This window comes from Lepidochelys kempii, chromosome 3, assembly GCF_965140265.1.
Source record: "Lepidochelys kempii isolate rLepKem1 chromosome 3, rLepKem1.hap2, whole genome shotgun sequence".
Classification (NCBI taxonomy): domain Eukaryota; kingdom Metazoa; phylum Chordata; order Testudines; family Cheloniidae; genus Lepidochelys; species Lepidochelys kempii.
In genome coordinates this window covers 5,541,823-5,563,270 of record NC_133258.1, presented here as the reverse complement: position 1 = coordinate 5,563,270, position 21,448 = coordinate 5,541,823, and the positions used below count along the sequence as shown (strand labels likewise).

The 21,448-nt window shown below is 53.1% G+C and overlaps 2 protein-coding genes across 11 annotated transcripts in view; one reads left to right on the top strand and one right to left on the bottom strand.

Annotated features, from left to right (window-relative positions):
• PTK2B (protein tyrosine kinase 2 beta) overlaps positions 1-2,148 on the top strand; it is a 112,626-nt gene extending 110,478 nt beyond the window's left edge. For all 10 annotated transcript variants that reach the window (XM_073335549.1, XM_073335548.1, XM_073335540.1 and 7 more), the window contains one exon: positions 1,007-2,148. In XM_073335549.1, coding sequence (XP_073191650.1) covers positions 1,007-1,222 — 216 coding nt within the window. In that variant the 3' untranslated portion in view covers positions 1,223-2,148. The remainder of the gene's footprint in view (positions 1-1,006) is intronic.
• The window catches only part of CHRNA2 (cholinergic receptor nicotinic alpha 2 subunit), a 31,362-nt gene continuing 10,882 nt past the window's right edge, over positions 969-21,448 (bottom strand). Inside the window, exons 4-8 of the mRNA XM_073335551.1 lie at positions 14,878-15,029; positions 11,930-11,974; positions 10,969-11,078; positions 8,108-9,179; positions 969-5,091 (exon numbers count right to left, since the gene is read on the bottom strand). Coding sequence (XP_073191652.1) covers positions 4,966-5,091; positions 8,108-9,179; positions 10,969-11,078; positions 11,930-11,974; positions 14,878-15,029 — 1,505 coding nt within the window. The 3' untranslated portion in view covers positions 969-4,965. The remainder of the gene's footprint in view (positions 5,092-8,107; positions 9,180-10,968; positions 11,079-11,929; positions 11,975-14,877; positions 15,030-21,448) is intronic.

The following is a 21,448-nucleotide window of genomic DNA, read 5'->3' as shown; positions in this document are numbered from 1 at the left end:
CTACGTCTACCAGCCAGGGTGACAATACAGGTCTGGCTCTAAAGAAACCCAGCGACACCCACAAGGGCTCACCAGGGGCCATACAGAGTTGATTAGAGAATTCCTTGAGCCACTATTTATTAGTGCCAGGTGACTGCTCATCCCACATGGAGGGAGGCGGGTTTTTAATGTATTTCCAGCTTCCCTTGCAATGCTGCAGCCGGCTCCGAATGTGCCAAAATCATGAGTCAGGCCACCCCAAGTCAGGGAATCAACAGCAGCACAAAGGGTTTCTTTTTCTTTGACTGCTGCTCTCTGAGCCGTAAGGAGGCGCATTTTCCAACTTTTTTCTCCCAGAAGAGCTGGAAACGTGGTGTTTTTTGGTCCAGGACAGCTGAGAGGCCTGGCCAATCACATGACTCAAGGAGCTGGGGCTTTAAGAAAATCATCAAACATTGCAAGGCTCGTGATTAAAATCAGGAGAGTTGGCCACACAATGTAGCAGCATTAGCCAGCAGTGAATGGGGTCCTCTTAGTGGATTTCACTGTCCAAAGGGAGTGGGTTGCAAACCGAAGGCCTGGCAGGTGAAGAGGGCATTAGATGGTCAGGACCACTGATAAATCCAAGGATGCGGCTTCAACAGGGAACACCTATGTTTTGCTGGTAAATCCCCCGTGCGTCTTCCCCCGGGCGAGGCAGGTTGGAAAAGAGACAGGGCTTGGGTGTAATGAATGTAAAGGGGATTCTTGACTGAGGCTGTTGGACATAGACAGACCCTGTGGTTGTCTCTCACACTCAGTGACTTGCGCAGACTTTGCTGCCTAATGACATCACAGGGTCTTCTTAAATCCTGGCCTGGATGAGGCTGCCTTGGAAGGAACTAATGACCACACGGACTGCGGTCATCCCTAAATCACGCACATAAATGAGTCTGCGAATAGCTGAGTAACTCCATTAGCTGGCAGCAGTGGTAGGCTGTTATCCCCTATGTGCTCCGGCCACTACATGTGTGTTTTGTGTTGGCAGATTGAGGGCACCCAGAAGCTGCTGAACAAGGACCTGGCCGAGCTGATCAACAAGATGCGCCTGGCGCAGCAGAATGCCGTCACCTCGCTGAGCGAGGAGTGCAAGCGGCAGATGCTGACGGCCTCCCACACCCTGGCCGTGGATGCCAAGAACCTGCTGGACGCTGTGGACCAGGCTAAGGTCCAAGCCAACCTGGTGAAGCTCGCTCTGGAGTGAGAGAGAGAGAGAGAGAGAGAAAGACACGCTGCTGGTGGAGACGGGAGAGGAATCTGCTCCAGAAGGCCCGGCTTTAAATATCTCCTCCAGCCTCGATGTTCCGCCCCCCGTCCCTGCAATCGCTCGTGTCTTGTATATTGTCGTGTCAGTCTTCTGAGTACAGGGTGGAGACGCTCCTGGCTCCTCCCCCTTACAGGGCATGGTTGTGGGGAACTCACTGTCTTCCTGTGTCCCATAGAGTGTGCTGCTGGGGTTGATTCTACACACACAAGACACTGGACGGGTGGGGAGAATGGTGGGGACAAACCAGCGAAATCACCCAGCCACCTGCCAGTCCCAGCCCTGCCAGGGAGCTTTCATATCAATTCTACTTCCATAGTACCCTCTGAGTTGACAGGAGACTGGTGAATTTCACAGGTGCAGGTGGCTTTTCGGTTCACTCTTTCCCTTGTTACATTTGTAGGCATTGGGAGACTAGGGCGTTTGGACGTTGCTGGCTGAGACCCGGGTGTTAGACACCCGGCGCTCTGGAAATGTTCCACTGAGCCATGAAGAGACTGTTTATTTTCTTGTACATTGTATAGAAGAGTTTATTTAATGACCGTGCGTGATCTGTGTGCATCTCTGGAACCTATCTGCTCACCCCCCTCCCCGTCTGCAGCTGGAATGCACCGATCCCAGAGCATGGACAGCGCCGAATTGTAGCCTTCGTTCTGACGTGTAAAAACACAAATCAGCCCCGAGGACGGTATTTCTGATCTTTGCTTCTCTGTAAGATTCTGCGGGGGGGACAACAAAGCAACAACAACGACAAAAATCTTTCTATCTGGTTTGTGGGTGAATTCAAAATTGTACCGTTTGGCTGTGGCCATTAATTCCCATGAAGCTGTTTATTCTGGTTGAGATAAATGATGTACAAAGTTTGATTGTGCCTTTGCTTTTCTGTGGTGTGTGAGTTAGGGACTCTATATGGCTGGGGGTGGGGCTCGCAAGATCCCTTTTGTTCCTCCTCCCCCTCTCAAATGGCCCCTTGTGGCTGCAGAAGCTCTCGGGGTGCTAGACACAAGATCAAGGGTATTCTTTATGGGCAGGCATCAAAGGCCCTGGAGCATGAGGGTTATTTGAAGCTCGAGGCTCAGCCTGGGCTGGACATCTTCCAGGTTTTCTTGTGATGTTTCTCTTGCTCAGACGGACCATACTGTGAGGACAGGTCAGCTGGAACGTCAAGTCCGAGGACTCATGAAAACGGAGAACGCTCCCATAACAAAATTGGTTCTGTTTATCTCTTGAGGGCTAAATGGGAGGCCAGTTACAGCCGCTGTGGGGTTTGCTTCTTGTAGTGACTTCACGGGTGCAAAACATTCTATTTGATACCCCCGCCACTCCCCCATCCACACACACTTCTCTACATAGCCATTCACACACTCCTATATACCCATCCCCCCTACTTACAAAGCTATACCTGAGTGAAACAGATTCAAACCCAGACCCACCTACCCCTCTCCCTGGCCTTCTACACACATCCACTTAGACGCATCCACACACGCACACACACCTTTATCCTCCTATCCGGAAACACAAATGTCCCGCCACAGACTCCTGCCTGCCGTACGGCCCTGCCCCTATAAATGCTAAAGCCCGTGTTTGAAAAAGGCACCCCAGCTCGCTAGTCCGCTCCTGTGCCCCGGCTCCATTTTGCCGATCGTTCTGCGTCCTGGTCCATTCATTCAAAGCGTCCCAGCTGAAAATGGCCTCCGTCCCGTCTCCTCGCTAGGCCAGCCCCCAGGGCCATCGCACGTGGCCGCAGCAGCAGGGGTCTGTTGGAAAGCTGCTGCTCGTAAGGGATGCTTCAGATGTACGTGGCCAGGCTGGGTCGACTGAAGGCCAAAACAGTCATGTTGGAATGAGGGAGGTGGGGGGCACGTTTATGGGTGACAGTCCAGCCTCCCCGGAAGATAATACTGCACATCTCTGGGAGGTCACCTTGACGTTCGAGAGCCATGGAATCGTGAGGGCTGACGGGACCATTATTACTTATTATGTGTATCACTGTAGGAGCCCCAGGACCTTCTCGTGCGAGGTGCTGTCCACACACAGAACGCCTAGTCGATGTCTTGCAGAGCTCAGGGGCAGTGTTGGCCAACCCTCAAGCATTCCAAAAGCATATCCCTGCCCCCAATCCTGAGATCGCTTTAACACTCATGAGATTTTTTTTAAAGATAATAAACGGGGCGGGGGGGTCTTTTTCTCTGCTTGCAGGTTGCACTTGCTTCACAATTTCAAGCTCTCTAGGAGGGCTGGCAATTTCCTTTCGTTTTTGGATAGAAAGCTGGGGGTGTCTCATACAGCCTCTTGTGTCCAGCAGCTGGGGATTAAATAGAACACGAAATACTCCAATAGCTGGCAACACTGGGAAATCAAGTCCTTCCTGCATCCAGCCCATATCTTACAGTCGGGCTAGAATGTAGCTATATATATTTTTAAAAAAAAAACAGACATCCAAATTTAAGGGCCTGTTGTTTATACATCCACAACCAGGCCTTCCCTGGGACTGGAAGCGTGGACCCTCAGCACCACAAGCCAGGATCATGCCACTCGGTCACCACACTAATGCCTGCCTAGTGATCGTCCCTTCTACAGTGAAACTGGGCCCTGGGCAGAGGCCTAGACATGAGTCCTACTTCCCCCGGGTGCACTAGCCCTGACGCATGTCAGTCAATGGCCCTGCCCGCTGCAAGGATAAAACTCAGAGACGCTTGCTTTGATTTTTCTCTGGTGCTTCTGAAAAGGCAGGAAATGTTTGTCTTCTCTCCTGTGTTAGTGGGCTTCAGGGTACTGTTTTGAGCAGCTTCAGGCAGAACTTCAGTTTGACTTTACGTCCAGGTTGGCTGACTAGACTGGGGGAACTGGGATGCCCAGGTTCCAGGCTCAGCTCCCGCAAGTTCTCTCCCGGCTCCATGGGCAGCTGACGGCAGCACAAAGAGCCACGGGCCAGGCCCCCAGGAGTCCCAGTCCCACATGCAGAGCACAGGGCTAGTGAGGACACAGGCATGGCTTTGCAGTGAGGCTGCTCACACCTGGGCTAGGATGAATTAACTCCAGGGACGCTTGTCCCATGGCTGCCCCCTGGGGATCTCCCTAGTGAAAAGTATGAGCTGCCATAGTTAGAGGTTCCCAGCCGCAGGCTGCAGACGGGGACCTCTCACACCCCCTGGCCAGTGGCTTACGTTTGCACCTGGGGGATAAATTGGCCTCAGCAACTGTGTGTGGCTGGGAAGAACAGTATGAAATGGACCTTGTCACCAAACCAACGTGAGTAACATGTTCCCATCTCAGCGGGGCGCACCTGCTGCCTTGCTAGGTAGCTACGGGCATGTTAATTTCAAACGCAGAGCACCCCATGTGGTTCCGTTCTGATCCGCTCAGTTTGAAGCAGTTTCCGTGACTCAAGAAAAAAATCTTGTTGGGGTTTCACGGTAGGGTTCCCCCTCCCCAATCCCCTGGCACTGTTCCCTTGGTGGTACAAACCAGATGCTGGGCCCAGCTGACGTGTGGCTTCGGCACTGGTACTAGCTGCGGAGAGTGAGAGTTCAAATGGGGTCGCGGCTTGACAATGTTTTTCCAGTGTGGACAAGCCCAAAGGGGCTACACAGAGCCAGCAGTCAGGGTGGGTTAGTTTGTCCCTTCCCCAGCCCTGGGCACAGGTCTGGGAGCAGGACCACCTTCAGCGCAGGGCACAGACCCTATACCATCCCAGCCAGGAAGGGAGGGAGGAAGAGGCCGATGGTCCCCAGCAAACAGATGACGATAAACATCCAGAGGAATATCCGGTCTATTACCATAGCGACGTACTTCCAGTCTTCCTTCACCTGCAGGCAGACAAGAGTCAGAGTGAGGTGTGGGGCCCAAGAGCAGCACGGGGTCACGGGAGGCCCCGGCAGCCTGGCAGAGAGGCTGTTGTGTTGAGAGAGAGGTTGGCCATGCAGGTGTAGCCTGCGGCTGGACTCAGGAGCTGGGGTGGGCAGGAAAGACTTTTTCCATCTCAGAAGAAGTTTTGAGATTTTGACATTTTTTCCCATTTCAAATCATGGCAAAAAGTAAAAAAAAACAAACCCTCAAAATCTTCCCAAACTATAAAACCCCAAACAAACTCAAATCTGGTGCAGGTCTATTGAAACGTTATGTAAGTAGGATCTGAATGAGCTCTCCCCTGACATCTAGTGATGAGCTGGGGAAGAGGACTTGAGCCACCTTTGTTTGCATAGACCCGCCCACCCGGCCTAGCATGATGGGGCTGCTTGGCCCAAATGATCACTTTTGGCTGGTATTGGATCCCCAGTCTCTTTGTTATGGGGGCAGGGGTACTAAAGGGTTGTTATCCTTGTAGTGTGAACCAGGGGCAGCAGAATTGTGCTTGGCCTACCCTGATTAACAGACTCACCCTTAACTAAACTCCACTTGCTAGGCAGGGGATGGGGGTGCCAAAGCCCACTGAGTTGAGAAAGGGTGGGGGGATAGATAGTTGTATTTGGTGGTGTGGACCTGGTCCTAGGCACTACCTGACCCTTTCTCAGTCTGTTGTCATAGAATTGTAGAATCTCAGGGTTGGAAGGGACCTCAGGAGGTCATCTCGTCCAACCCCCTGCTCAAAGCAGGACCAATCCCTCATTAAATCATCCTAGCCAGGGCTTTGTCAAGCCTGACCTTAAAAACCTCAAAGGAAGGAGATTCCACCACCTCCCTAGGTAACGCATTCTGGTGCTTCGCCACCCTCCTAGTGAAAATGTTTTTCCTGTTACTACAAAAGTTGTGTAGTAAGAGAGCTGGTAAAGAGTGAATTGAAAGTCCTGTTGTGTGCTAATAGAACTGAAATCACTGGTAACCCGGCCTAACCATGAGACCTGCTTTGGGTTGGTATCTGTGAGGCAAGAAACTGCCCAGTGTGCATTAGCAGTGAGGTTCAACGGCTAACAGCTGGGATCACAAGGGGTGGGTGGCTGGCAGTGTGTGAGCCTGGACAGCAGAGTGAGCCAGGTGCCCCCCTCTCCAGGGTGGGAGGTGAACTCACACAGATGCATCTCTGAACTCTGGGTCTTCCCTGACCAAGGACAGCAACTGTGAGTGGGGTGCGGCGGAGGGAGAAAGGAGGGGCAGGTTAAAGGAACTTTTCGTAGTAGAACTCACAAATCTGAGGCAAAAGACACTGGCCCATGTATTCTGGGGTGGGTGTTTTGCTCACTATTTTGTGTCTATGAATCCTGCTTGCGGCGTTTTCCCAAGTTAATGTTGAGTGACTTCTCTCCTTTCATTAAAAGTTTCTTTTCTACACTGTGCTTGCAAGAGGGGACGTATTTCCTCTCAGAGGCGCCCAGGGATGGGGTGTAATTGTCCCACGTTCCTGGGTGGGGGCTCGAGCTGGGTCTGTGTTGTATTGTTGAATGGGAACCCCTAGATATCGTCCCTGGCCCTGGTTGCTGCTGACTACAACTGGCAGAAGGGTTCTAGTTACGTCAAGTTTTATTCCGTTTTTAGTCTGACTTTACTCACATTTCTAAATAAAAAGTTGTTTCGACTCCAAAGTTCCTGTTTGAAAATGTCCAAGTGGGACATGTGGACAGGTCTGAAACTTCTTTTCCCCGAAATGTTCCAAGTCAGAAGCTTTGTCAGCACCGACCCCGTTGCGTGAAGTTTCAGTTTCGATGAATTGGCACTGGGGGAGGGGGTGGGTTTGTGAAAAAAATCCCGGCTCTCCTTGGAAGCTGTTCAATTCGTGCCCCTACTACAGGCGACGTGGGCAAGTCACCTCGTCTCTCTCCCTGTGCCTTAGTTCCCTGGGGCCAACAATCTCCCCTGCATCTTAGGAGAGGATAAATACCTCAACGGGGCTTCAGCATACACTGAAGGAAACTGTGAGAACAGAGCGATGAGACTAGACAATACTCCCCTCCTAAGACCACTGTTCAGGGGCAAATAAAACCAGCTCTGAGGAGGAAACCAAGCCGCACATCTGCCCAGCCAGCTGGAAATGCAGGAGCAATGACTGAAGCCCTGCAGAATTGGCCTATGCAGGCCACATGTAGCTTTAATCCAGTGCTGAGAAGACCCGAGCTAGGTGTGTGTGTCCCTCACTGCAGAGCTCAGCCTGGGTGTCGGCTAATTCAGAGTCTCTCGGGGCACAGTGACACCCGAGGAGAGTAAATGCCGTTCAGGCCATGGTCCGGTGGCTCTGCTTTGCAGCTGAGTGCAGATGCTTGTCCTGGCCCAGGCCCTGCCCCACCCCCAGCATTTGGGCCTCAATGGAGTCCCACCAGTGAATGAATTTGGCTCATTGCATTTGACCAGTCACACGCTCCTTTACTGCACAGGCCTCTCCTGTCAGGCAATCACGGGCCTGTGAATAGTTCATTCATTTTTAGCCCCACCTCTTCCTAGCTCTCCCCCGATCCCTGGCAAGGAGACAACCGACCAAGAGGTCATGGAACAGCTGCAGATGATGGCTGTAGGTGCATGCAGCACCGGCTGGACAGCTGGGGGCACTGGGGCAGGGCCAGCAAGCGGAGCAAGCCCCCTTCACCCTGCCCGAGCAACAGGCCTCCCCCCAGTCCCAGGGCCTGGACCCCGCGGGGGCGAGAGGAGGAAAGCCAGTTCCCCATGCCCATCCCTGCCTGGTCCTCTCTGCTGTGACTGCTCCCCCGGTGGCAATGCAGGGGGTGCCTCGCCACGGGGAGCTAGACTGAGTCCCGCCCACTCGCCCCACGCGAGCCCCTGAATAGCCATCAGATGGTGGCACCTGGAATGGGCCAGACTCCCACCGATGGCTAGAGGAGGGGAAAGGCCCAAGGTGCCTGGGCCCAGCCCTCCCGAGCCAGCGGGGTGCAGACTCACCGAGAAATCAGCATCCTCAGCCCGCAGGTGGTCTGCGATATAGTGCACCCCCGCCAAGGCCTTCAGGATCCTGGGGGACAGCAGCAGGCTGGGATCTGACCCCAAGCTGTCCCCTTTGGCAGGCGGGCGCTGCGCCCGGGCCCCCGGCCCTCTGCCCAGGTGGCGGTCGCAGCCGGGGCGGTACTGGACGCTGTGTTTGTGGGAGCCTGTCTGAAGGGGCGCGTGTCCGGGGTGCCTCCTCTCCTCTTCTTCCTCCTCCTCCTCCTCCCATGTGTCATCGACGTTCGTTTCCAGCCAGCCCCTGGAGGTGCTGAGCCTGGCGCCAGGCGGGTCGTACTCCCCGATCAGCCCCTGCTGGGGGGTTAGCACCGGAGGCCGCCTCATGAAAAGCCAGCGGGGGATGAAGTCCAGGAAAGCGGCGCGCACCCAGCGGGGCATCTTGTGGGTGCTGGGCGAGCGGTGGTGGACGTTGAGGACGAAGACGGTGATGACGATGGAGAGGGTGACGAAGATCATGGTGAAGAGGAGGTACTCGCCGATCAGGGGGATGACCAGCGAGGTGGAAGGGATGATCTCAGTGATGAGCAGCAGGAAGACGGTGAGGGAGAGCAGCACGGAGATGCAGAGGGTGATCTTCTCCCCGCAGTCGGAGGGCAGGTAGAAGACCAGCACGGTCAGGCAGGAGATGAGCAGGCAGGGGATGATGAGGTTGATGGTGTAGAAGAGGGGCAAGCGCCGGATGATGAAGCAGTAGGTGATGTCGGGGTAGATCTCCGTGCAGCAGTCGTACTTCTTGGTGTTGTAGGTGCCCACGGCGTTGATGATGGCCCACTCCCCGCTCTCCCAGTAGTCTTTCAGGTCCACGTCACGTTCCATGCTCTCCAGGTCGATCTTGGCCTTGTCGTACGTCCACGAGCCAAACTTCATCTTGCAGTTCTGCTGGTCGAAGGGGAAGAAGGTCACGTCGATGCTGCACGAGCTCTTGTAGATGGCTGGCGGCACCCACTTCACCTTGCCGTTGGAGAAGAGGTGGGCTTTGGTCATGTGTGTCACTGCGAACTCCCCGTCGGCGCTGCGGGACAGAGGAGCAGGGGTCAGAGTGGTGAGAGACTTGGAGAAAGTGGCGGGCGGGGGGGAGGCAAGGCCAAATCCACCAGGAGCAGTAAAAGGGGAGAAAGGGCTTGTGATTAGCTCAGCTCTGGGACTCAAAAGAGCCCCGCTGCAGATCCCCTGTGCAAATCACTCCACCCCATGCAGACAGCCAGTGCCCCACTTACGTCCCAGGCGTGAGGGATAAAGTGGTGCCTGGCCCTTTGCACGGGAGTGAATGTCACCATTAACTCTTCTGGGTCGCAGTGTCCCCATCTGCAAAATGGGGGGGATCAGGTTCTGGGGAGGAGCTGAGATGTGTGATGAAGGTGGGTAGGCACAGAGGGGCTCAGTGACCCAACACAACCCCAGGGCAGGTGCTCAGATACTGTGGCGATGAGCATGGCTGGATGGACAGATCAGGCAGAAGTCAGTGGGGCGGCCCCAGAGCAGGGGATCAAGCCTGGGGTTGTTTCGAGATGTCTCTGCAGCCGAGCACAGCAAGGTTCCTGTCTGGATGGCAAGGGAGAACGCTGAGCGTGCGGCACGAAACTCTGCAAACTCATGGCCGGGCTTGGGTCCGCTGAAGACCCAGTCTGTCAAGGCAGCTGGTCATGAAATGACGCAGTGCAGGTCTTGAACCCAGGAACCCGGCTCCGACCCAATTCCCCAGGACGCGGTTGCTCTGTGACTGAATCTGTTAATGAGGCCAGCCGTTAATTTAAAAGCAGGTCCTTCCCGGGTCAAGAATAACATTTCCTTTAGTTTTCAGAGTAACTGCCGTGTTAGTCTGTATTCGCAAAAAGAAAAGGAGGACTTGTGGCACCTTAGAGACTAACCAATTTATTTGAGCATGAGCTTTCGTGAGCTACAGCTCACTTCATCAGTTGCGTACCGTGGAAACTGCAGCAGACTTTATATATACACAGAGAATATGAAACAATACCTCCTCCCACCCCACTGTCCTGCTGGTAATAGCTTATCTAAAGTGATCATCAAGTTGGGCCATTTCCAGCACAAATCCAGGTTTTCTCGCCCTCCACCCCTCCCCCCCCCACAAATTCACTCTCCTGCTGGTGATAGCCCATCCAAAGTGACAACTCTCCACACAATGTGCATGACAATCAAGTTGGGCCATTTCCTGCACAAATCCAGGTTCTCTCACCCCCCCCACCCCCCTCCCAAAAACCACACACACAAACTCACTATCCCGCTGGCAATAGCTCATCCAAAGTGACCACTCTCCCCACAATGCGCATGATAATCAAGGTGGGCCACCCCCAGCACAAATCCAGGCCTTTAGTGACCAAGATGCACCAGAAGGTGGCAGCAAGACACAAGCAGGAACATGCTGTGGACGTGTAGGGCCCTGCCTGGTGGACATAGCATGGGAAATTGGGCTGTAATGCATGGGAAGGGGATTCGTTGCTCAGGCTGCTGGACACAGACAGACCATGTGGTTCTCTCTGGCTCCCTGCTGCCATGCACCTGATTCTGCTCCCAGTTAGTAATTAAGAACCAATAAATTGGTTAGTCTCTAAGGTGCCACAAGTCCTCCTTTTCTTTTTTGCTCCCAGTTCGGAGTTACTCCTGATTTCAATCGGTGCAAACTGCAAGTGGGATCAGGACCGGCATCTCCGTAAGGCCTGGCCTGCAGGCGACAGGCACGGAATGGGCGCTGCCGGCTGTATACTGCCCAGTGGGACCCCTGAGGCCTCCTCTCCATCCCTGAGGCCTTGGCCTTGCCGTATCTGTGCAGTGGTGTCACCTACTTGTTATACAGCACAATGTCCGGGATCCAGATCATCTCAGAGGGCACCCGGATGGAGGTGACGTTATCAAAGTCCGCCGGGTTCCAGCTCAGCTTGTAGTCACTCCACTCCTGGGGGAGGACAGAGCAAGAACGGTTTGAGGTGGACCTGCTGCCCAACGAGGGCCGGGGATCCAGCCATCAGAGGGAGCGGGGCGACCATTCCTGTATGGTGTCCCCGTGTAGCAAGCTCATCATGGGGCCCCCTCGGATGTTTAGTGTCCAAAGCATGGGCCCCTCCTACATGAGCTAAAGGGGTCCTGGGTCACTGCTCAGTTCCTCCTGAGCTGATTTTCTCTTTTCAAACACGTCTTCGTCATTATTAGGCACTTTGCTAAAGTGCCCATCCCCACGGCATCTGGGTGCTGGTGGGAATTCAGTGCTGGTGAAAGGTCCCAGGCTGCCACTCCCGCTGAGTGAGGGTCTCTCCGTATAAGGCAGGCATATGTACTGCCACCAGCTCCCGATGGATGGTCCCATCGACGTGCTTTAAACCTGGCATTAGCAGAGCCCCTTCAGAGACCTGTCACGGGTCCATTCAGTGCCCATCCCTGGGGACCTGGGCTGAGACCCACCAACCCAGTTCACAAAGTCGGAGCAGCTGTGGGACGGGAACTGCTTCCAGCCACTTCTCACATGGGCTAGATTTCAGCCACGTTCACATGGGTGAAGTCACCATGCACCACTGCCAAACCCCTGGGGCATCCTTTCTCTCGGGTTTCACACAGATCAGGGGGACGAGGCTGAAATCCAGTATCCAAGGCTCTTCTCATGAAGTTTCTGACCCCAAGAAGGTCTGCTAGACTACGGCCGCCAGGCTGGTCGGGACTTCTCTGAACCAAACGCCTAAGCCCCGGGAGGTTCCTCGTGACTTGGGAAACCCACCTATCCTCCCAGCACCCCACTGGGAAATGATCCCTCACCTGTTTCAGCCAGACGTTTGTGGTCATCATTTGGTTCTTCTCATCCTGTTAGGGGTATGGTGGGGAGGGGAGAAAGGAGAGAGGAGGAGAGTTTGTTTGATCATAATGGAGAAAACCAACGCTAGACCTGAAACCAGCTGCTTCCACTGGGCCAGTTCAGCGCAAGACCCAACTGTTACCTTTCCCACCCTCCTCCAGAGCTTGGATACTGGTAGGAATGAATGCCAGCTATGGAGAGAGGGAGATTTTATCTCCTTTAGGTGTGTGGCCACTAAATGGCAATGGCATGCCATTAGTAGTTACCAAAGTATGGGCATTACATAAAAAGGGCCACACTGGGTCAGACCAAAGGTCCACTGAGCCCAGTATCCTGTCTGCCGACAGTGGCCAATGCCAGGTGCCCCAGAGGGAACGAACAGAACAGGGAATCACCAAGCGATCCATCCCCTGTCGCCCATTCCCAGCTTCTCACAAATAGAGGCTAGGAACACTTCAGAGCACGGTTTTGCATCCCTGCACCTCATGGCTAATAGCCATTGATGGAGCTATCCTCCATGAATTGATCTAGTTCTTTTTTGAAGCCTGTTATAGTCTTGGCCTTCACGACATCCTCTGGAAAAGCGTTCCACAGGTTGGCTGTGCATGGTGTGAAAAAGTTCCTCCTTTTGTTTGTTTTAAACCTGCTGCCTATTAATTTGAAACCCTTTGCAGTCTGCTTTGGATTGAACTATCTTGAGTAATTTTGCATCGTCTGCAAATTTTGCTATCTCATTGTTTACCCCTTTTCCAGGGGTAACAGTGCTTAAATATCGTGGTGATTAATGTGGGATGGATAGTTTTATAGATAGATAGTGGAAAGACTATTCGAGAGACTTCCTAGTGTAAGTGCTTAGCGCTAACTGAGAGGCACTCAAATACTTCAGTGAAAAAAGGGAACAGCTTCCAAATGAAGTGACTAGCTCCCCATCAGGCTGAGGAGACTCATGTTGCTGACATAAACCTGAGCTCCTGACCCCTTGTGGTTCTTGGAAAGCTTCCATGGCACTTGATGGCAAAGGAATGAGGTTAGCGGGAATCCCCCTGCACTGTCAGTTTCACGTCAGTTACTGCTGGTTTCAGAGGGATCCTCCTGGTGTGCAGAATTTTGGCCCAGTTACACTAACTGTAATTTCTTTCCCCGTGTCACTAGCCACCCCTGAGATTATCGCAGCTTGAAGGGTTTTACAAATCAAACATACTTTGTTTTCACTCTTCCTACTGTTCGGTTTTGACTGAGGTTTCTTTGGAGTTGCTTCAGAGCAACAGAAAGCCCGTTATATAGAAGTTGAAGCCAAATAAATTCAGGGACAATTTTTAATGAACCACTGGAGCAATTTGGCAAGGGCTGGGGGGGATTCTCCATCCCTGGCCATTTTAAAATCAAGAGTGGATGTTTTTCTAGTTCAATCACAGCTATTGGTCAGTGAATTCAGGGACTTCTTCTGGCCTGTGTTCTGCTGGAGGGTGGACAAGATGCTCGCAGTGGTCCCTTTGGCCTTAAACATCTATGAAGCTGAATCACTTTCTGCTGCACCTCTGGGGTGGAGCGCAACAGCTGTGTAACAGCCACACAGCAACACCGGACAACAGTTTCGGACAGGAAGTAAAGACGAATACTGCCACCAGCTGGAACCGCAGGGGCAGTTTAGTGAAGTGGAAGATAATGACTCATGTTGCAATGTGGCCAGGGCACGGGGGGCTAACAACCTACCGGCTCCCATCCTGTGAACACTTCATCATCTCAAACCAAGGTTGGCATGGTGTGGTTGAGAACTGAGATCTTGTCTGGAAGACGGGGTACTAAACAAAACCCATCCCAATGCATTTTATCTTTGTCACTGTGTTTTCTTAACACTCCTTTTATAGACAAGAGGCAACACGTGGTCCCTTTATAGTAATTCCCGTTACATTTAAAGTACTTCATGGTGGCCTGGCTCCTATTTTATCTTGTGTCAGCCAACGCTGACTGGCTGTGCTAAACATCCCCAGCTGAGCTCATTTATCTTCGTGTCCAGAAAGTGAGAAAGAAAGTATGTGACCAGCAGACCAGAGAAATTGTTGCAGTGAACAGATCAACGGTCCCTCGAGTTCAGTTTCGTGTCTCCAGCTGTGGCCAATTCTAGAGAGTTTATTATTACTATATATTGGGTCTCGAGAAGTACCGAGAGGCCTGGGGCCCATGCTGCTAGGCTCCTCCTGGACCCAGTGTGACAGACCGTCTCTGCCTCTAAGGATATGTCTATGCAGCCCGCTGCAAGTGTGTATCAAAGCCCAGGGCGACAGAGTGGGGCTCATAGTACGGCGCTAAAAATAGCTGTGTAGACACGTGGCTCAGGCCGGAGCTCGAGCCCTCAAGCCCACCCCCATCCTAGGCCCCTAGGCCCCAGAGCCTGAGCTCCAGCCTGGCCCTGAATGTCTACTGAGCTCTCTTCAGCACCGGAGCGTGAGCCTGAATCTGCTGAACCTGGCTCTGAGACTTGCACCCGTGGGCTGCCGCTCGCTGTGTAGATGCACCCAAAGCGTTTACACCCTACGTAGCCAAGGCAGACAAAGGAAGTATCGTAGTTCCCATTCTACAGCTGGGGAAGCGAGGCACAAAGCGGAAAACCGACTTGCCCAAAGTCCCACAGTGAGTCTGTGGCAGAGCAAGGAAATGTAGCCGGCGCTCCTGAACTGCAAGGATAAGGGGATAAAAGTTTTTACAGCCCTTAAATGTGCAATATACTATCCGGAGGGGGGGAGAAGAAGTTCCTTCCTGACCCCAGCTGGTGATGCCCTGAAGGATGAGGGCTGATGCAGCCCTTGCTAGGCTTAAGTTGCCTGCTGTAACCCCAGGTGCTAGTATAAATGTCCTGCCCTTCTGTGGAGGGTTTTAGAAGCGGAATTAGAGTCCGGCTTCACGTACGTACCACGTCGATCAGCTGAGCGATGGACAGCCCAAATCTGACGATCACGACGTCAGAGATGTTGGGCACTGGCCGGGACCACCTGTTGTAGCTGGTGAACAGGTATTTGAAGAGGCGCTCCTCGGCGTGCGTGTGAGTCCGGTCCTGGACGGACACTGAACCAACGGGAGACAGAAAAAGCCATACGGATGAGCTAGTTTGCTTTCGGCCTGGGCACTTCAGCACTTCCTCTAATGCTGGATTAATACAGATAGATTGTATGGGCCAAAGGTGTTAACATGAGCCTATCACTGTCCAACGTTAAACAGTGTTAAACGAGGCTCCGGGTCTGGTATGCGGAGACCTCAGCCTGCTTAGCTCCGTGGCAAACACACCATTAAACATCCTTTTAACCGTGTATTAACGAGACAGAAAAGAATCAAAACACAGTTAAAGCATTTCGAATACGACGTATTAAATGAGGCTTTCATTTTAACCACATCCCTTGTTCCCTTTAGCTGGAGAGAGATTTTAGAAGGAACCCCTTCCCCACCCCCCAGTCCAACAGTCTCTTAGCGGGTGTCACAGATGGCAATAATGGTCCTTTTGGGGAACAGAGACGTTAGTGGAGGTTGGCTGGTACAGCTGTTATTGCCGGTGTTAAAGTCCAATCCAATTTCCTAGAAGGCAAAACAAGACAAACAGACACAAGAGAGGAAATCTGAGATCTGGCAAACTTGTTCCAGTTTGGTTAGGGCATTGCTTTTAGCTGCCTCTTTCTGATCACTGGCTTACAGCAGGGTTGCAAAATACACAGGCTCGGCTGGCTAAACCAGACTTTTACAAGCCAGAAAGAAAAAAGAGAAAGGAACAAAAAGAAGTAAGTATACGTGGGGGGAGGGGGGGACGCGGGGTGACAGTGTCCCAGCCTAAGTGGTGTTTGGGATTTAGCCTGAGTCAAGGGAGGTGGTGATGTCATCTGGGTCCCTCTCTCTGGCCCAGCCTGGTCAGGATTCGGATGAGGAAGGTCTGGGGTCGCAGGAGATGGTGGGGGTGGCAGCCATGATGGTGACGCTCGCTCCAGGAGCCAATTTTTCTCCCCAAAGTCTCTTTACGCACCCACCAAAGGACTGGTGGGCGCAGTAGCCCGGCCCCTCATTGTTTTGTCCACCAATGAGGCCTACTTCCTGACACACCCCTTTTGGTTCACTGATTTCTGGTTTCACACGTGATTTCCTGTTTACCAGCCAGGATCTTACCACGGTCCTTGCGCTGTACTGCACCAGGGGGCCTTTTTGTTTCGACTGATTCAGCCTCTTGGTCTTGCTTTTGATCCCTTTCCTATCAACATTTGCTATTCCACGGTATTTGCTATTGTGACGTCTGATGAACTCACACTCGCTTTTCACAGCTGCGCTCGCCATTAGGGAAGGTTTGCAGGCCCAGTTATCGCAACAGGCTGGAGACCCTGGAGCTGGAAAATCCCAGCTGGCCCATAGGACGGCAGCGCTGCTGGCTTTGCTTAAGCAGGATCTCAGTGTAATCCGCACTGCAGGGCAGGGGAACCGCCGTAAGGGTGGATTTTAAGGCTACATTCTAGTTCTCTGCATAGGCCTGAACGTGGGCACCCAGACCCGCTCTGGAGATCGATGGGATTTGGCGCTATGGACCCACGGAGCAAATCAAAGCAGATGCCATCTCCCAGCATGGGGCCAGATTCCCTGCAGCTGGGCCCAACCGAGGAGGGGCAGCTCTGTGCCAGGTCAGTTCCCCTGAGCCTGAATTCACACCAGCTGATCCTGGCAGCGGGGGATCTCCAAGCCCCTCCCACTTCCCCCAGCCACGCCCCCTGCAGCAGCTGCATGGGTGGGAGAGGTAGGAGGGGAGCCCCCTGTAGCGGTTTTGTTAGGAACCTTCTGTGGCTGGACCAGCTGACTTTAGGGCAGGGGGATCTGGCCCAACGGGTGCTAAGGGGCTCGCTGGTTCCGGGAACCAGGAACGTTACTTGTCACGTGAGCAAGTGGGTGAGGTAATATCTTTCATCGCGGTAGTTCTCACCTTTTTTCATTTGCAGATCCCGAAAAAATTTTTGATTGGAGTGCAGATCTATTGTTTGAATATAGAGTTGAACTCTGTTCGGTCAGTTTTCAATCTAAGTCTTTCGCGGACACCACAGACATAGCCTGGACCCCTGGGGGTCTGCGGACCACAGGCTACGGACCACTGTTTTATTGGACCAAGTTCTGTTGGTGAGAGAGACAAGCTTTTGAGCTTACATGTGGTTCTTCAGGACCAGCTCTTTGAAAGCGTCTCTCTCACCAACAGAACTTGGTCCAGTAAAAGATGTTACCTCCCCTGCCTTGTCTTTCGAGTATCCTGGGAACGAGACGGCTACAGTGACCCTGCACGCGTTAGCCAGCGACCGCTTTAGCTACGGCTGTGAGGCGCGGTTTCTGCTGTAGCTAGCCCAGAAAGCACCGCGCTCCCGGTTTTAACAAGATGCTGTCAGATCAGATTTAGCCCCCAAATGCAGAGCCTGAGTCACTGCTGTTCTACTCCAGTTTTGCACCAGGGTTCTTTGCACGGATTGTGATGGTGTCACACCGGCATTAAACTGGAGTCACGGAGCAGCGAGTCAAATCCTCTGTTACAGTGCGCAAGGCCAGGAAAAGGCAGAAACTGTCCACAAAGCACATAGGGCCAGATCCCCTGCTGGTGTAGATCAGCGTCCCTCCATTGACATTAAAGGGGCCAGATCCCCAGCTGGTGTAGATCACCCCCAGCTATATCAAAGTCAATGGGGCCAGATTTTCAGGAGGTGTAAATCCCCGTCCCTACATTTCTGTCAATGGCACAATGCCAGATGACACCAGCCAGGGATCAGGCCCAGCGGCGTGACCCTGAATGAACCTGTGGTAAGCAGAGACGCAGGCCATGCCTTAGAAATGGGTCTCGTCATTGGGAGGGTCGTTGAGCACAGGCAGGGAGGGATGTTTCTAACCATTCAGACCCCGGACCGTTACTTCCCACTGGACCCGTGGAAATGACCGGGTGCAGGGCAGTGGGGAACGGGCCCCCGCAGCAGGAATGGGTTTGCAAATCGCCAGTGACTTCCAGCTGATGGAGCAGGAGTCCGTGTGGTGGGGGTTAAAGCGCCATTTCTCCTCCCCCTCCCTGCCCCTTGGAGTGTGACCTGCCAGCAGACCAGCTAGGCACGGCCGCAGGGGGCTTCCGTACCGATGCTCTGTCCTGGGCTCCCGGACCAGGTCTTGGCTCCAGAGTCCTGGGCGCTGTCACCACCTGCCATCGCCAGCCCCGGCTGGGAAAGGAAGAGGCTGCCGTGGGAAGGTTGCTGCCAGGCATGCTGCGGAGGAGCAAAGGGCTGTGGACTCTGGCTGAGTCTCCCCTAGCTGCTCTGGCTGCAGCCCCAGCATGGCTGTGTTGTACAGCACACAGGTGTGACTTGAAGATGTTCCAGGGGCTAGTGTGAAATCGTGGGGCTGGATCATCGGCTGGGGCAGAGCAGCTCAGCTCCACTAAACCCCAGGGGCCTACTGTGACCGGGTCCCTGGGCTGTGGGACCTCTGAGCCCTCCAAACCCACCAGCCTGGGCTCTCTCTCCCACTGTGAGGCTGTTGTCAAGTTACAAGCCTCTGACTAGCACTGCACGTACACAGCCATCCACAGGCATGGACGCACCCAACTGAGTTACATGAATGGTCTCCCAGCTGCTCATGACCCATCAAGAGAGAGGCTCCAGCCAATTCCCCCAGCTCCCCAGTCCTGCACCGGGCAGAAGCCTGGCCAGTGTAAGTTCATTACTTAGTTCACACTTCTTCATAGGAAAGAGGACGTGTCCCAGCCTTTGTAACCTGAGCAGATGCCCCAAGCACTTTAGACAAACACACTGGGAAGGATAAAACATTAAAATAACCTCATTAACTACAGAAAGGTGGATTTTAAGTGATTAGAAGTGGTAGGCATACAGGTCAGAGAGAGTTACCATAAGAAATAAAAATAGAAGCACGCATTCTAAATCCTAAATGTTTAGTCTAAGCAAGGGGTGAATCAAACAGCTTTTCTCACCCTGACCAATGGTATAAGCAGGTTAGAGTTCCTCCGTACGCAGACTGGACCCCCTTCAAACCTGGGACCAAACTCCCTCAGTTCAAAGTCTTTGTCCTCCAGATGTTCTTCCAGGTGTTGAGCTGGGGGTGGGGGAAGGCCAAGTGATGATGTCACTGTCTCCCTTTGTACTTTCTTTCAGCTTGCTGGAAAGTTCTTTGCCGTGACAGGGGGATAAGGCGCAGCCTCCATTGTGTACCTGCCTTCTCCAAGAAATCTCCAAGATAGTGGTTTGGGTGTTGATGAGCCATTAATCACCCATCCGGCTATCAGGACCGGCTTTAGGCTTTTTACCGCCCCGAGCGCAAAAATAAATAAATAAATAAAAAAGCCGAAGTGCAGCCGGGGGGGAGCGGGGGGAGAGAAGGAGTCAGAGCTCTGCCCCAAGCACGTGCTTGGTTTGATGGTGCCTAGAGCCGGCCCTGCCAGCTATTGATGGCCGCTCCTTTGTTGTAACTGAAAGGCTGGTTGTGGGTGTTCCCAACCTCACAACATAGTTCAGAAACACACATAGCAAAACTTCATCACTTCCCCTACAAGGACAGCACATACAATCCAACTGGATAAGAATCTTCAACAGATCAAGACTTTTCAAATGATTCCTCACAAGACATACATTGTCCAAAATGTATCATAATTACATGACAGTGATGAATATGGGGGTTCCTACTCTGTGGAACAGAGTGTCACACCTACCTAGGGTGACCAGACAGCAAGTGTGAAAAATGAGGACTTTTTTTGGGGGGGGGGTATAGTTGCGTATATAAGACAAAGCCCCTAATACCAGGACAGTGCTGATAATATTGAGAGTCTGGTCACCCCAGGGGGCTACCACAGTTTACATCAGTGGCGGATCGGGCCCACACGCATGATGGAAAGGGCCTGTGCAGACAATGTCATTCATCCCTGCTGGGGCAGTGTGGTTCCAGCCAAGATAGTTGACAAGGCTTTGGCTAGTTTCACGCTCAGGGTGAGGTTGGTTTACAGCCTGCTGGACTGATAGCTTCTGTCTGCTTACTGCTCTGACTGGGGCTTTTCTGAGGTCAGCCTGGCTGCGATCTCCCTTCCTTCTCCCCCACTCACAGATGGGCTGGACGGTTTGCCGCACTGCCTCTGGCTGGGTTTTTAACTGCAAACAAGCAGGAGGCGAAATCTCTTCTCCCTGGGCTGAGAACGCCACCGGCTCTTCCGCGTGTCTGGCCAGCTGACCGCGACGTGCCCATAAGCATGAATCAGGCAGGCCCCCAGTGGCCTGGCAAGTTGGGAGGAATTCACTGACAACGGGCCTGATCCTGAAAGGCGCTGAGGCCCAGATCCTTAAAGGTATATAGCTGCCTAACTCCCCTTGAAATCAATCTAAAGAGATAATGGCACCAGCTGCCTCTGTGCTTCCCTCAGCAATCTTCCCCAGGTAAGAAAAGTTACCTCAGCCACCTGGCAGGTAGGTCATGCAGCTAAATCAGTCCCAAGCCTGAGGGTAAAAGAGAGTCACCCCCGAGAGCGAGCCGTCAGCTGGGAGGCAAAGGACAGACTTAGGAGGGGCCATCTCAGAGAAACAGCTCAAGGACTGCAGCACCGTGAGCTATGGGCCCAGAAGGAAGGCTGTGATACTCCAGACCAAGGAGGGGAAACTGAGGTAAGTTACTGACATAGGCCCCAAGAAAGAGGGTGGTGGAACTCCAGACACTTTAGGAGGAACAAGGTTGGGGACTTAGGGATGTATTCTGATACCACTTAATAAATAGGGCTCCACAAGGATGAGGGGCTCTTTATGTATTCATAGAATATCAGGTTTGCAAGGGACTTCAGAATGTCATCTAGTCCAACCCCCTGCTCAAAGCAGGACCAATCCCCAATTTTTGCCCCAATCCCTAAATGGCCCCTTCAAGGATTGAACTTACAACCCTGGGTTTAGCAGGCCAATGCTCAAACCACTGAGCTATCCCTCCCCCCCAGTATTCTGGCCTGGGAGTGAATTATTGCAAGAACCCCAAGGCAGCTGAGGGTGGCATGCCTGCAGAACCGCACCATGCCCCTCGGGGTTGCCCCTGTGACCCCGACAATCTCCTGTAATATCTCCAACAAACTTGATGGACGGAAGATAAACTTCATTGACTCCCGGGAAACCTGATTGCATGAGGGTTAAAACCTTTGGGGTCCGTTGTGTTAAACATGCAGTTGGGGGTATGTTATGGTGGCCTCAAGGGAGGTGGGAGGCCAATGTACTTCCTCTGGTCCGAGCTCTTTGAAGCCCCTGAGAGGAGCTGCATATGGACTGGATTCTCCAGGGCTCCGCGGCCAAAGAAAGTGTTTGTGGTTAAACAGCCTGGTTTAAAACTGGCTGAGGGTCTTCTTCTGGGGCCAACAAAGGGACAGGACCCCTGTCCTTAGCGGAGGGTTCGGAGGGCTGGAGGCTTGTCCTGAGGTGGAGCTGGGCTGAATGGGGAACCACACGGCTATGCCTAAGATG